A 14,850-nucleotide genomic window follows, 5' to 3' on the forward strand; every position below is an offset into this window, starting at 1 on the left:
CATCAGACCACTCTACGATCGCCCCTAACCCCCTTCCTGCATTGTACAGGTGACAAAGTGGTGAGATGCCCGAATACCACCCGCCACTGTGACAGCTCAATGAGCAACATTCCACAGCCACAGGCGGGGCCGTCCGGCCTCGGTCCTCCCAGGTAACACACGAAGATTACGAAGACTGAGCGCAAAATGTCGATGTGCCCCATTCATGTCGACACCCGTCAAATGCGGGGAGGCCGCTCCTCCCATGGCAGTACAACTCTTTTGCATTGGGCCTACGGGCGTTTTCTAGAGGACTGCCGACCGGCTGGCCGTCGGACATTCCCCCTCTGGCCCCAGCTGAGCAAATTGCCCTCTCAGTCAACGTTCATCCGCGTCTCGGACTGCCCGCAAGAAAAAGGAACCATTCCGCGGCACGCCACTAGTTTTGGGTCGTCGTCACCAACCATCTCTCTCCCTCGCTCGTCTCCGCCAGCGCAGTCCCCCATTCGTCAAGCCAGTAGATACCCATTTGGTCTTTCTGTTAACGAGCCTCCACACCATATGAACTTTGTCTCCTGCGGCAGTACCACCTCTGAGACAAAAGAGTTCTTGGGCCTGTGGGAAGGATGATCGAGACGCTCGAGCTGCGCGAAAGAAAGGGGTCCATGCCTCTCACTTGCGCCATCCCGTGACATCAAAGGCTGAAGCACGGGGTTGTACTCCATCAATCAACCCGGACAATAGCCATTAATCCGAAGCATCTGGCCTTCTGTCGACAGTGCCTGGTCCCCGCTGTGCCTAGAATTGTCGAGCGAGAAGGGGCGCAAGTGGAATGTCCAGGGTTCACGAAACCCCACAAAGTGGCTCATCAACCTTCGCCGCGTTGCACGAGCCAATTCGAAGTGCTTGCATCCGGGATCCTACCGATTGACCCCTGTCATACATGCCGGGGAGTAGAGTCGATGGGACCGGGGGGCTTAAGGGACCGGGGGCAGGGACCTCGACGAAGAGCGTCAAATTGACAAGGAGACGTCTTCATTTGTTTGTTTGTATCCAGTTTTCTCTCCCTTCACGAATTCACGACACGACGAAATGAGCATCAGCAGCGATGCCATTTTGACCCGTTCAAACTGTACCTGGACCAGTCACTGGTCTTCCAAACCAATACGTGCACAAGCCGATCCTCTTGGGTAGCCCAATACGTTAATGGTCTCATGTCATTTGCTCGGCTGCAGCTCTGTTTGCGGCAAACCGGTTCGGATGCAATGACCTCATCGCGCCGAACCCTCGTCCTGCGAACCAGGCACTTTGCGGGTTGACTTTCGTCAGCAGCACGCGCCGAGGCGCCCCTCTTTAGCTTAACGAAACGCAAATTTCAGCCTCGCCGAGACGAGCTCATCCAAACGCGAAAACGATATGCTTTTGTTGATGTTTACGGGTCGACGGGCCTGGGGAGACATGCGCCGAAATTCTGAAAACGGCGCCCGACGCGGAGATTTTCTCACTCGAGTCAACCCTGCAGCCGGGATTTGGAGGTTCATCCTTGGACCACGACCGCCGCCTCTTCCCCGGGTCTTCAACGAGTGAGTGCAGTGACCTGCTTGGCTCCCTGGACCCGAAAGGGCGGATCACTTCCCCGACTGGCACTTCTCGATCTGTCTCGTAGAACACAAAAGGAGGGGTTCGAATTCATGGAAGGTCTGATCATCTCCCGAGGTCACGCTGCCTGCGGTGGCTGCAATGTTTCAACGCCGCCCTCGGCGCTCTGAGACAGGCGCTGTGCAGCTGGAGGGGGGGGGGGGGGGGTAAAAGTCGTTTGCCCCTCGAGGCGTTCAACTTTTTCGGGCTCGGGAGGCCCAGGCTTCGCTCGCTGGTTGATGTCTGGCATGATGGGGCGCATGGTGAGAAAGTCAATCCGCATCCTGGAGGGGGCGGGGGAGCTCAGCTGAGAGCAACGCTTCCGGTGTCACATCGTTCCGGGTCGAGAACGCAGTCTCTCGATAAATCAGAAATTACGGTGGTAAGTGGCCGTTGACAAGTGAGTAACATGGAGATCGTTTAGCGCTCCACAAAAAGATGCCCTGACATGATGCCACTAAGCTCCCATGAGTTGCTGCAATTATCTGTTAATACCCGTCAGTTGTGTTATCACGATATTCGTTCTTCTCAGGCTCCCCACTTTGGATGTGCTACGTTGCTATGTGAACAGAGATTGGCTCCGTGGTATATAGTTTTCGGGGGAGTGCTACATCGGATAATATAGTTCACGGGCCTGTAGTTCACGGGCATGTAGTTCACGGGCCTGTAGTGACATGTCTGTCCTTCGGAACGCATAACATTTTGAGCCTTTCTTAGTTGACTAGCAATAGCAAATCCTTGCGCTATCTGGCGTTGACTCCGATGTTTCAAGTTCAACGAGCAAAATAACGCCTCCAGAAGGAACTCAAGGCGGTCAGATTCCGGCCATCTCTGCAGGTTCAGGACACCCTCGGTGTGGTCTGACTCTTCGGTAAACTATTTCCAGATGCCTTGGCAGGTGAGGCATTTGAGAGGACCCCAGCCACTGTTCTCGTGCTCCCACTTCGTATGACAAGACTCGTGAGCATGGCGGCCACAAGTAACACAGGTAACGGAGTCCTCGTCACCGAGGGACTGGTAGCAGATGGGACAATCTTGCGCGGTTTTGTCCTTGGCAATACCGTCCTTCATGGTTGGATCATTGTTGATCTGGTCCAAGGTAGGACGGAGGTTTGGCCTTGCGTCAGGAGTGCCCGGATTTCGTCGTCAAGGAGTGTTTTTTGATATATGAGAGCCTCAGGCGCTCGCAGAATGTGAACTAGGACATCTGAAAACTGTCAACGCCTCGTTCTTGGGATTTGCAAGGGCAGATGCTTGAGGCAACCTTACTCCAAGCAATGAATTGGTACTCACATATGATGTGCTTGCAGTGGTTTTGGGGGTTGTATTTCTGCAAGAGATCAGCCCGGCGCATCTAAGCACGAACGCGAAAACGACTGGCCTACCTTGGCAGGACACTCGCACTTGGGCGAATTGTTGATGGTGATGCAGTACGTCTTGTCAGAACCGCGAATGTAGAAGTCGGCAGAGTTGGTATTCGCGGGGTCATAAGAGCCCCAGTCATCCCACTCAATGGTGTCCTGACGCTTGACCAAGATCATGCGCTGTGTGAGGGCCTTCTTCGTAGATGCATGAGTCTTCTCGTTGGCGCCCTTGCGAAAGCCACCTGGGCGCTGCTGGGCGGCGATTCCATCACCGACCTCGAATGCGGCCTCGTGTGTGAGACCGAGCTCTGCCTCGGCAGGTGCCACCCAGCTCTTCTAGTTCTGGATTCTTTCGAGCAATTCGGCCTTTCTGCCCACCCTGGAGACGTCCCGCATGAACAGCTGTTCCTTGATTACGGGCACCGGTATCTGGGTCCAGTCGATATCGTCAGGGAGCGGGCCGTGGCCAATGGCATAGGTACCCTTGCCAAAGCGGGTGAGGCGGGCAATATCTTGGGGGTAGCCTTTGGTAGATTTAGTCTCGCGAGTGGTTCTCTTCTTCTTGACAGGAGGGCTGCCATCGGATGGCTCCTCCTGGCTGAGAAAAGTATGCCTTAGGCCGCTTTGCAGAGGCGTTACCGGAGCCACAACGGCAGCTGCTGTGGTGGCAGGTCGGTTGGTCCCATCATGGGTAGGTGAGGATGGTTCAGGCTCATACTCTGAGCCAGGAGGATCGGAAAGGGTCGAGGAGCAGGAGCTGGGGACCGCCCATGAATATTCTCCCCACGTGCTCTCAACACCCATGATCGAAGTATGGTGTGGGGATGAACACGATCAAATGGACGGAGGGAAGATTGATGGAAGCTTGTTTGTGTTCGACTTGCGGACCGGAACGTAGGATGTAGACAAAGCGTTGCTCAGGATGTAGAAGAACAAGATACATCCCACCTTGGTTTCGATAGAAACCATAACATAACGCAGTTGGAAGGTGCTGCCTGAACACCTTTGGCAGGTACAGTATTGTGAGGAAAGACCAAGGCAGGTAGTTGTCAGGAAGGTGCGATCGGGGTGTTGTCTTCTCTTTCTATTCCTACAGGCTTTTTGTTGCTTCCCATGAGTCTCACGTCCAGGAAAATTCGGCTGTCCTAACTCACAACGATGAGCAAAGGATGGAGTGGCCAGCCAAAGGCCAATCGGACGCACAAGTTGCTGGAACAGTCAATTTCAGGCCTTCGACGACATGAACGCAGTCTGTCCGCATTTCGAACTTACTCTCGTGCGGTCATCATCACAATAGAGCATGGACATACCTTACCATGAGATGTCGTGGTGATTCTCTGTACCCAAAGCTTCACCGACCCTCCTCTCGGTGACGACGGCGGGGTGTCATCAGTCATCCTCGCACGTGCGGTGAAAGACCACCCGTGCCGAAGTCAAACGTGAGTCACTTACACCCAGAGCTAAACAACTGACCAGTTCGGGCGTACTTTGTATCGCAGCAAACCATTGATTGAACAACGATTTTCTGCGCATACCTCAATCACCATGTCGAGAACCAACATTAGTTCCGGGTCCAAGTTCGAGGCCGAGATTGCCTACTCGCGAGCAGTTGTGACGGGTGACTGGATTCTTGTCTCCGGCACCACTGGGTAATTGGATTTGCCTCATCGGACATGCTCGAGCCCAGGGCTGACCTCTCAGTTACAACTACGATACGGGCATCATTTCGCGCGATGTTGCCGAGCAGACGGCGCAAACACTGCGCAATATTGCGTCGGCACTGGCCCAGGCCGGAGCGTCCATGGCCGACGTTGTCCGCGTCCAGTATACCCTGCCAGACCGCGACGACTTCCCCAAGACGTGGCCCGTGCTGCGCGAGTGGTTTGGCGAGGTGAGGCCCGCGGCAACGATGGTGCAGGCCGGCCTCATGAAGGATGAGATGAAGATTGAGATTGAGGTCACGGCGAGGCGAACTGGGACGAGTGTTTTGCCGGAGCGTAGGAATGTGCCAGACTTTGTGTGAAGGCCTAGCCCAGCAAGATACCTGCTGGAATAGTCCAGTCCTCGACGTAAGCATTCAGGCAGGCTATCGAATGCTAAACGTTCTGCGGCTCTTGGTGTGACTTCAAGCGCTTACGACATGGCACATCTGAGACGTGTCGACGGGTGGGTGCAGATGATGGACAAGCCCGTCATTGAGTCGCCGAACTTTACTCCACACAGGAACTGGAAAAAGATGTACGTTGCGATTGCTACAGTATGCAAAGATCAGGTCTATAAACAATGAATAGTATCGCTCAGTCGCCACAGTAAGTAATCCTTCATTAAACACGATCAAATGAAAAGAGGCATGAACAGGGCACCGGCGCCAAACATGGACGCTATCGTGACGAAGCTCGACGTCGAGAACATGGACATGCCGCTGATGCCGTGGCCAGAAGTGCACCCGCCGGCCAGCCTCGAGCCAACGGCGAGGCAGACGCCACCGGCAACGGCGAGCAGAGGGTCCACGGTGATATCGCTGACGCCAGCCTTGAAGGCGGGATCCCAGCTCGTCAGCAGACGCGCGCCGGCACCGACGCCGGCGGCGAAGAGGATGTTCTTGGCGCCGGGGCGAGGGCCGGACGCGCCCTCGGCGAGCCAGAAGAAGTGCTTGCCTGCCTCCTCATAGGCGGTGGAGACGCCGACCATGGTCTTGCGCACGAGCATGGAGAACAGCTGGGCGAGGCCGATGCAGAGGCCGCCGAGGGCCGGGTTGATGGCTGCATAGCGGCTGGGCGTGGAGGCAGTGCCGGCGGCGTAGAGGGCGACGGCGCAAACGGCCTCGAAGATGGTGAAGATGGCGGTCGAGGAGATACCGAGGCGTTCCTGGACGGTGAGTTTGGGGTTCTCGGCGGGGGCGCGAGACGCGGCGCGGGCGGCGAGGGAGGAGATGAAGCCGGACCAGGCGATGCCACCGATAAGGGTGCCGAAGAGGGCGTAGAGGCCTGAGGGGACACCAACAGCGGCCTGGGGAATGACGGTGCCGGGACAGGCGCCGGCGAGAGCCATGCCGAGACCCTGGAGGGCGCCGCCGAGAATGTTGCCGTCGTAAGGGCCGAAGAGCCCCAGCCGCGAGGCGGAGCGTGGCTTGGAGTGATAGTAGCCCAGGCGGTCGAGGAGCAGGACAGCAATACTGGTGCGTGTCAGATATGTTTATCCCTTTCTCTTTTTTGTAGTTCTTTTGGCTCGGGCGTGGGGCGGAGCCAAGCAAGGTCACCTTACCCGCTGGAGGCCGCGGCGGCGAGGAAGGCTTGGATCATATGCCAGTTCTCAAACTTGAGCTGGCTCGTGATGACGGCCGGGTGGTAGACACCGGCGGCAGCGAGGCCGGCACCAAAGGCCACGCCGGAGAGGGCTGTAGTTGCCATGGTCGGGTTGACGCGTATCTTGAAGAGGATGGCTGAGGCGTAACTCGGCAGTGTGTCCACGATGAACTTGCGTGCAGCTATAGAGATAAAATACAAAAAAGCTGGGGAACGGACATCGAGGTGGATGAGGGCGGGCGGATTGCTTTATTCCCATTGCGACATAGGCGCTAGCGCTGGAGTGGGCATCGCGGCGTTTGGTTCCCGCTTCGAGGCGTCGCCTGCCTCAACCCTTGGGGGTCGAGGACATGACAAAGACGTGGAAACGAGGTTGGTTTTTGCTTCATAGGGATGGCTCTCGAGCACTCAAATGCTGTGGGGAAGGCTTTGTCGGCGACCTGATACTAGGTAGGGACAACGAGCCGGATGGTCTAGCCGCAGATCACTCCCCGGAAGCCTGGCTAGCAGATCGCCGTCGGGGACCATTGTCGGCGAGCTGACAATTCAGCAATGTCTCGGCATTTGAACTTGACGTGGAGAGGGGGCGATGTCCCTGCTTGACCGAAAGATTCCTTGCAACACGCGATCTGTCAGCCGCCTTTCGAGTTTGAGGCGATAAGGTGCTGACGGCTTGCCTCTGGAGACGTGCCATCGGCAAGGTCCTTATAGACTTTTGTGTATGTTAACTTTGGGATGATGCAGTGAAGGCAAGGGTCAGTCTGCAACATGTTGGCCAACTGGACAAAACCTCTCTACCTGGTGCCTAGGTGCGTGCCTACCTAGGTACCTGCCTACTTAGGTACCGTGCCTTGAAAGGTAAGGCATCTAAGGTAAGGTAGGTACTTTACGCACCTGAGGTACCTACCTTAGCTACCTTGCCCACCTACCCACCTACCCACCTGCCTGCCTACTTACCTTAGAGGACACAAGATACTCTTCCACATCGCCAATCGACACACCACAACAACAGGAACACAGCACAACGGCTGATCGGACGTGCAACGGCCCGGCCGGTCCGTTACGGAGTCCCTCCGGCCTCCGGTGGGACATGAAGCACCCCCTGGCCCCCCGCATGCGTGTTGCCGAGGTTCTTCCCCACACATCCGCGGGGTGAGGCGTCTACTGTCGGCCTTCACTCATATGTTGCTCCTCCAGACTTGTATCATCAACATCTATCGACGTGTGATTGCAGCCTTTGTGGTCGTCATCCCAGACACAGAATTGCCCACCTCACATTGCTTTTAACGTTTCAAAAGTATCGTCTTAAATAATTGGCTCCGAGACGCTCCTGCGCAAGCACCGTGATATCTACCTGAAAGCCCCTGGCATCGCCACTCTCAACATCATGCCTCACTCACTTACTGTCAAGAAAATAGAAGGCAAGCCTGGGAAGGTCTATTATCCGTAAGATTTCATTCTCTCCCACGAGTCTTGGTAGCTCATCTGACTGGCTGCTCCCTTAGCCTTCAAGTCAACCAGATTGCCAAGCCGACACCTGGCCCCAACGAGGTCCTCGTTAAGCTTTCCGCCGCCGCCCTCAACCACCGTGATCTCTTCATCCGCCGTCATCTCTACCCCGGCATCTCCTTTGAGCATCCCCTCCTCGCCGATGGGTACGGCACCGTCATCGCTGCTGGGCCCGGCGCCCCTACCACTCTCCTGCACAAGCCTGTCATACTGACCCCCTGTCGTGGCTGGGCTGCCAATCCCGACGGACCAGAAGACTCTTCTCGCTTCGCTGTCAATGGTGGCTCCGTTGTGACTCCGGCCGGCATGGCGCAGGACTACATCGTCGTCGCCGCCGACGAGGTCGAGCCTGCTCCATCACACCTCTCGCCGGCCGAGGGTGCCGCGCTGCCCGTCGTCGGCCTGACCGCCTGGCGCGCCTTCGTGACAAAGTCTGGCAACGCCCTCCCCGGCCGCAACATCCTCGTCACCGGCATCGGCGGCGGCGTGGCCCTGTCGGTACTGCAGTTCGCCGTCGCGCACGGGTGCAACGTCTATGTCACGTCGGGCGACAACACCAAGATTGAGCGGGCAAAGAAGCTGGGGGCCGCTGGCGGCGTCAACTACAAGACGGACGGCCGCTGGGAGAAGACTCTCGCCACCCAACTCCCCGCCGATCGCCCCTACCTGGACGCTGTCATCGACGGTGCCGGCGGAGACATCGTCGCCCGGTCCGTGCGGCTGTTAAAGGCCGGCGGCGTCATCAGCCAGTACGGCATGACGGTCGCCCCCAAGATGGAGTGGAATATGCAGGCCGTCCTGAAGAACATTGACCTCAAGGGGTCTACGATGGGCTCGCGCCTGGAGTTCAGGGACATGATTGCGTTTGTGGGCGAGAAGAAGGTGACCCCAGTCGTGAGCCGCGTCGTCAAGGGATTGACCAACATCGAGGGCATCGAGGGCCTGTTCAAAGACATGGACGAGGGAAAGCAGTTTGGAAAGCTGGTCATTGAGTTTGACGACGAAGCCTCTGCCAAGCTGTAGCCGGTAGTTACCGTACATTTCGAGTCGAGAAGAAAGACCTTAATCATTGTTCATATACACCGAACTCCTTGTTCCCAAGTGTCCCCGAGTCCTTTTGTTCTCAAACTGCCCGCCTACTCATGACCCCTCTCCTCCTCGGGGCTCCATGGCGCGTGGCTCCTCCCCGCCTCCCCTACGTCTCCACCTCCATCGTATTGAGGTCGCTAGCCCACCACTCGAGGCACGTCCCATGATCAGGGTATCTCCAACCGTTTCATCTGTTCGCGCGTTTCCCGTTCGCCTCCCCACGCTGGCCCCTCACCTTACGCCTCGGTCTTCTTGCGCTTCTTCTTCTTCTCCCCCTCTTCGGGCGCCACGTACTCGCGCTCCCGCTTCTGCAACTTCTCCTCCTTCTTCTGCTTCTGTGACTCGACGCGCTCCTGCGCCACCGCCCGCGCCTTGGCCTCCTTGCCAAGGAAGTACTCGCCGCTCTCAATCTGCTTGTCGACCTTGCTCTTCTCCGGCGCCGGCGGGAAGGGCGTGTACACCTTCTTGCTCTTGTCCGACACCTTGTGCGGTACGCGGCGGTGGCTGAGCGTCTTCTTGCCAAAGTCGGGCAGGAACCTGTCCCAGCTCTCGTTGGCGAGTTCCGGGTCCTTCGCGAGCTCACGCTTGATCATGAGCTGTGGGCGGCGTCAGCACGTGTACGCTCTCACTTGATCTCTGCATTTAGGGCGAGGACAAGGAACAACCATAAACGTACCTGCTTGATGGCGTAGATGGGGTGGATGTTGTCCATGGTCTGGATGGCGATGCGCCGGACCTCCTTGAGGCCCTTGTACGGCCCCATGGCCGACACGGTGTTGCCGTGCACGAGGATGTACGTCTCGGTGAGCAGCTCCAACGCCTTCAGCGTCGAGCCGTTGGGTCCGAGAAGCCTCTGCCGGCGCTTGACGAACCTGTCCTTGTTGCCGACCAGGTTTCGGATCTTGATGATGTCGCATGCTACTCCGTCCTCGAGAATCTTGACGGCCTGCGGCGCAGGAACGCTTCGGGCGAGGAGCTTGATGAGATCGCGGGCGTTGAGCACGGCAGCGGGGTCATATGTCTTTCGCGCTGGCAAAAGGGACACGTCAGCGAGGGGGCTTTACACACGGGAAGGTACAGCTGCCAGGTCTCGCGGCGTCTGGAGGTTTCGTTTGTACGTACTGGTCTTAACAGTCATGGAGCCCTCAATCAAGTCGAGACTGCAGGCAATGCCATACTTCTCTAGCGACTTGGTGACGAGTGGCCATGCTTCCTTCAGGTATACTTCGCGGTATTTGGGGAAGAGGACGGAAAAGCTGGACTCTTCGACGAAGGAGCCGCCGACATTGTCTGTGGGCTTGAAGGTCTCGACCTTCCACTTGTCGATGTCTTCTGTGTCCCACGGCTTGTCCTTTTCGTGTGACGGCATTTTAGTAGTCGTAGAAGGAATTGATGCGCGTCCCTTGGCTTGTGGTACTGAAGTGATCCGCCTGTCGTGATTCGTACGGCGGTTTTCGTAGAAAGCGGATACGCAGCAGAAGTTCTGGGTTGGATTTGACAGAAGTCCCAGCAAGCGGCGCGGGCCAGCTTTTTTTCTCGGTGAGAAGCACCAGCAGGCACACCGAGCGTGGGGCATCCGGAGGTTGAATATTTGTTATCTTATCGTCAGGATGGGCATGCTGAAAGCCCATCAGCCAATGATCAGCCGTCTATTGGCTTGCACGTTTTGCGCGTCTGGTGTTCATGCTGAGGTACTCCTTTCTTACCCAAACCTCGCCTCCGAGTCCCACAGTGTCGTGGTTGCCCAAGTCGCGAAAGGGAACCGGGACCTAGACCCAAACTCATCATCGGTCGGTCGCGTCGCTACAAGTTCAGCCAAACTCTTCACTCCCATATCCAACCTTGACGCGGCCTCTTCAGCAACGCCATCGCGCCCGACAACATCGCGAAACCTCGCTCATTCCCAGGCTCTCGTCTTCTCACATGTTTCTTTCCTGTCTGTAGGACGCGACGCTCTCTGCCGGCCGCCACGTCGAGTACCATCAACGTTTCTCCTTATCGTGTCGCAATCACTGCAATCAGATTGAACGCCTCTCCCGATAAAGCTCATCCAGCTCCACGGCCCATCCCCCATCGCGTCTCCGTCTCCCATCATGGACGACGAGATCAGCATGTACCCGCCTCTCGGCGGCCCGGAGCCTGAGCCCTTGTCGCGCCCAGATTCGACCTCTTCACTGGCCTCCCTCGCCCATCTGTCGAGCATTTCCGCCCTCGCCACCGCCGACGGTGTTGCAGCGCTGGATGGTTCACCCCAAGCCAGGTATGTGTGTGTCTGTCGCATTGAGATGGCAGCTTTTTTCTTCTTTATCATCGCATGCCTGCCACCAACCTTTGTACTTTAACACCCACACCCATCCCCTTCTTGAGGCTGATCATCCACCTCAGCGCTGAGCACCTCACTCAACCGCCACACAACATGCAGCAACATGAGCAGCACGAGCAGCAACCGCAACCACAACAGCAACCGCCACAACAGCAGCAAGTGCAACATCAGCAGGATCAACAGCAAGCCCAACAACAACAGCAGCAGCAGCAGCAACAACATCATCAACAGCAGCAACATCAACAGCAACAACAACAGCCGCTGCCACATCAGCAACTGGACCAGGGCTTCTCTCACGCCGCCCCTGCTTCACATCCCATTCAGTCCCCTGCTGTTCGAGCCAAGAATGATGCCGGCCTGGTGAGCTCGCCTCTTCTCCTTCTTGTACTCCCAATTCCCAATCCTTCTTATCCCATTAACATTCGTACTGGACAATTTTCCCCCTCTTTTTCTTCTTTCCTCCTTTCCTCCTGACACAAATGCACCCCCAACTTTCCCTGACCCAAAGGATGACCTAATCCCTTCTGTTGTACTCACTGCTTGTACGTACCATGCTTGGTCCACCCTTATCAGACACTAGTGCTCCTTTTGGGAAGGCGCCTCGAAGTCGAGGACACCCCACACTAATCTATCGCCTGGCCCCATCCCAAATCATGATTCTGAAGATAAGATTTTCTCTCCTTATCTGGTTGCGCTCCCGGTCCAAGATCACGACCATCAGTACCGACTGTGTCCACTGTCGCGAACGCTCTTGTCCTCCTCACAGCACTTGAATCGCCGACATGATGGCAACACCTGCTAACCACGACCGTGAGTCGACAAAGCCTGTATGCTTCAACTGCGAAACCTCCACCACACCCTTGTGGCGTCGCGACGATGAGGGCAAGGTTCTGTGCAACGCCTGCGGTCTCTTCCTGAAGCTGCATGGACGCGCGCGGCCCATTTCCCTGAAGACCGATGTCATCAAGAGTCGCAACCGAGTCAAGACAATGCGCCCTGATCTTGCGACAAAAAAGAAGGTATGTACAGTGCTCAGGCCCCATCTAGCCAAGGCCCCTCCCTTTGACCCCTTAACATCCCGCTGACACCTTCGCGTAGCAGCAGCAGCAAGCCCAGCAACAGGCGCAACATCATGCCTACCTTGGCGGCGATCACAACGGCTTCGACATGAATTCACAGACTGGTGGCATCAACTCGGCGGGCCCCCGGCAGACGCACAAGAACGGCGACGGCCACTCCCCCGGCTCGCGCGGCGATACGCCGCTGTACAACCCGGCCGCCATGCCCGTTTTCCATGGCTTCGATGAGGCGCAGCTGCAGTCGACCGCGCTCTCTGGCTTCAACATGTCCGGCACGCCGCCCAATCGCACTGGATCGCCCCTTAATGGAGACCGCCCTATCGATGCCCCTCAGACGCACGAGCAATTGATTGCTGCCAATTCAGCGCTCAGCACCAGAGTACGCGAGCTAGAGCTCATCAACGAGCTTTTCCGCGGACGACTGGGTCAGCTTGAACAGGACGAGGCGACTGCTAGACGTGGTCAGGAAATCAGCGGTCAGGCAGAGACACAGCTGCGTGGCCAGCTGGAAGAAAGTCATCGCCGAGAAAACAGTCTCAAACACCGTCTCGACGTGCTGGAACAGGAGCTTGCCAACATCAAGACCGGCATCGTTGACGCCAGCCCTGACGACGAACTCGTCCACAAGAAGCCACGCCTCTCGGAGCCTGTGGAACAGGCCGACGAGCCAGAAGCCAGATTTGATATCCCCGACGGCATGACAACTGATGAGCCAGTCATGCAAACTGATTCCGCCGATGTGGACGACTCTGCCGCTGCTGACGTTGCTGCTGCCGCCGATTTGGCCGACGCCGAAGAGGCTGCAGCCGCCGCAGCCGCGGCCGCTGCCGTAGCCGTTGTCGCCAAGTCCGAGCCTGTTGCAGAGGCGGCACCGGCTGAACCTGTCGTTGACGAGCCCGCAACCGCCACTGCATAATATCGTTCCTGGGGACGGCCGACCAGGCGTGCTTTGAGATCATCTCGAGCGCTACTATGCCCAGCTGCTGCCAAATAGCGGAAGAAGCTACGGATCGGCAGTATTACGAATGACCTGTAACATCAACGTGGTTCCGTCACCAAATGGTTGTCGGCATCATTTTTGCTTTTCCATTTTTAATTTCACGAAGGGAAGGAGATGGGGTGTTCTGAAGACGGCGTTGCGGTCTCCGTGGTCGTGCAGGAGGCGCGTAATGTAGGGAAGCTGGGCGCATTCTCCGCCAGGGTGGTTTGAGTTTATTACTCGAAAAGCAGACAGCACATGCGTTTGGAGAAAGATTCACGGAAGCCAACTGAAGCTACGATCTGGCATGACAAAAGGGGCGGACCGAAAGCAGGATCACGGAGCTTTTTCTTTTCTTTTATTTTTTTTTATTTCCCTGCCGGAGTAGGTGGGAAAACGCGAGACCATACCCCCATGCCCCTGTCAGCGAGGGATACCCAAAAGTTGATTATTCTTCGTAACATGCGCGCGAAAAGCACGCCTTCCCGATGCACATGTTTATTGGACGATGTGAGTAGGTGATGCCGACGGGCTGTGGTCTCCATGGGGCTGGACTCTTTTCAGTCTACATTCTGGTCCTCGGCAACCGGCGGCATTGCCACCGTTGAGTGCCGTACTCTGGGTGGTGCAGCAAGTAAGCGGTAGAGATAGAGTCGCATGCTTTCGCCGAATCCAGCGGGTCGCATCCAAGTGAACTGATAAGAGAACCCGCATTTTAGCTCTTCACGGTACCAAACCGGGCTGTTGCAAGCAATCGATGAGAACGGCGGGCGCCGCCGCCGCCGGATGCTGTCCGAGAGAAGCGTACTGCACCATGTCACTGTGGGAGAGGGGAGGACACAACAACAACAAAATCCTGGTTGGCAATGAATGGTGTGGCGTGTTGATTTCCCCCCAGTTAGAACGTCAGAGAGGGACGAGTCGCATTCACATGTCGATCGGACGAGGGTGCCCAAAGAATCCAAACCTGGGGATCCCGGCGCGCCACCTTTACAAGTACTCCAGTACAGGGGTGGTGGTAACAACCCGATGCTCGCTCCCGTATCGTGCCAGGCGAAGCTCGGGGTCCCGACCCCCTCCAAAAACCCTTTTTCACAGGTGAGATCAGGTAAACAGTATCCGAATCTCCAATGGCCGCCGACCAACTAGCTTCGGCTTGAAGGATGTGAGGGAGGGATTTGTCGGAATGCAGGGTAGCGCCACCCCATCCATCCATCCGATCGCGAATCGGGGACAAGCCGTGGTCTATTGTCCTTAGTGTCCCATGGATTGAGGGACTCAGCGCCGACAAGCCTCGAAGGGATATAGACCACCGCATTCCAACACGGTCGAACGCAGGCATCGCGGGTGAGACATGAAAACTCGCCCACACCCATCGACGCGCACGACATCCCCAAAAGCTTGGCTGGCCCCCCCGCGCGATCGACGTGCTGTGCCCCCAGGCTGGGACGAAACTTATCAACAAGCCTGCCGAATTCGTTGGGGAAGGCCACTCGCCGAAAGGGACTAAGGAAGTTTTCGCATTGGACTTTCTTCACCTGTCGTTCCCTGTAGCACGGACAAATCTGATGAGTTGGAGTGTTCT

General features: G+C 56.8%; 6 protein-coding genes across 6 annotated transcripts; 3 read left to right on the plus strand and 3 right to left on the minus strand.

Moving 5' to 3' along the window:
* Positions 1-2,684: 2,684 nt before the first annotated feature.
* On the minus strand, positions 2,685-3,785 carry D7B24_008441 (uncharacterized protein; the record flags this gene model as incomplete). The annotated part of the gene is made up of 4 exons (XM_028642528.1): positions 2,685-2,824; positions 2,911-2,947; positions 3,003-3,317; positions 3,369-3,785. The coding sequence occupies 4 exons, from the start codon at positions 3,783-3,785 to the stop codon at positions 2,685-2,687; spliced, it is 909 nt and encodes a 302-aa protein (XP_028493643.1).
* Positions 3,786-4,526: 741 nt separating this feature from the next.
* D7B24_008442 (uncharacterized protein) lies at positions 4,527-5,004 on the plus strand (the record flags this gene model as incomplete). The annotated part of the gene is made up of 2 exons (XM_028642529.1): positions 4,527-4,630; positions 4,683-5,004. 2 exons carry the CDS (start codon positions 4,527-4,529, stop codon positions 5,002-5,004), a joined length of 426 nt encoding a protein of 141 aa, XP_028493644.1.
* Positions 5,005-5,315: 311 nt separating this feature from the next.
* D7B24_008443 (uncharacterized protein) lies at positions 5,316-6,391 on the minus strand (the record flags this gene model as incomplete). Its single annotated transcript, XM_028642530.1, has 2 exons — positions 5,316-6,156; positions 6,246-6,391. 2 exons carry the CDS (start codon positions 6,389-6,391, stop codon positions 5,316-5,318), a joined length of 987 nt encoding a protein of 328 aa, XP_028493645.1.
* A 1,282-nt stretch (positions 6,392-7,673) lies between these two features.
* Positions 7,674-8,818, plus strand: D7B24_008444 (uncharacterized protein; the record flags this gene model as incomplete). The annotated part of the gene is made up of 2 exons (XM_028642531.1): positions 7,674-7,732; positions 7,792-8,818. 2 exons carry the CDS (start codon positions 7,674-7,676, stop codon positions 8,816-8,818), a joined length of 1,086 nt encoding a protein of 361 aa, XP_028493646.1.
* Positions 8,819-9,120: 302 nt separating this feature from the next.
* Positions 9,121-10,253, minus strand: KRR1 (ribosomal RNA assembly protein krr1; the record flags this gene model as incomplete). The annotated part of the gene is made up of 3 exons (XM_028642532.1): positions 9,121-9,480; positions 9,561-9,913; positions 10,007-10,253. 3 exons carry the CDS (start codon positions 10,251-10,253, stop codon positions 9,121-9,123), a joined length of 960 nt encoding a protein of 319 aa, XP_028493647.1.
* A 724-nt stretch (positions 10,254-10,977) lies between these two features.
* Positions 10,978-13,202, plus strand: D7B24_008446 (uncharacterized protein; the record flags this gene model as incomplete). The annotated part of the gene is made up of 4 exons (XM_028642533.1): positions 10,978-11,144; positions 11,270-11,567; positions 12,023-12,226; positions 12,306-13,202. 4 exons carry the CDS (start codon positions 10,978-10,980, stop codon positions 13,200-13,202), a joined length of 1,566 nt encoding a protein of 521 aa, XP_028493648.1.
* Between the last annotated feature and the right edge of the window lie 1,648 nt (positions 13,203-14,850).

The sequence above is a fragment of the Verticillium nonalfalfae genome (assembly GCF_003724135.2).
Source record: "Verticillium nonalfalfae strain VnAa140/NRRL 66861 chromosome Unknown scaffold_76, whole genome shotgun sequence".
In the NCBI taxonomy this organism is placed as follows: domain Eukaryota; kingdom Fungi; phylum Ascomycota; class Sordariomycetes; order Glomerellales; family Plectosphaerellaceae; genus Verticillium; species Verticillium nonalfalfae.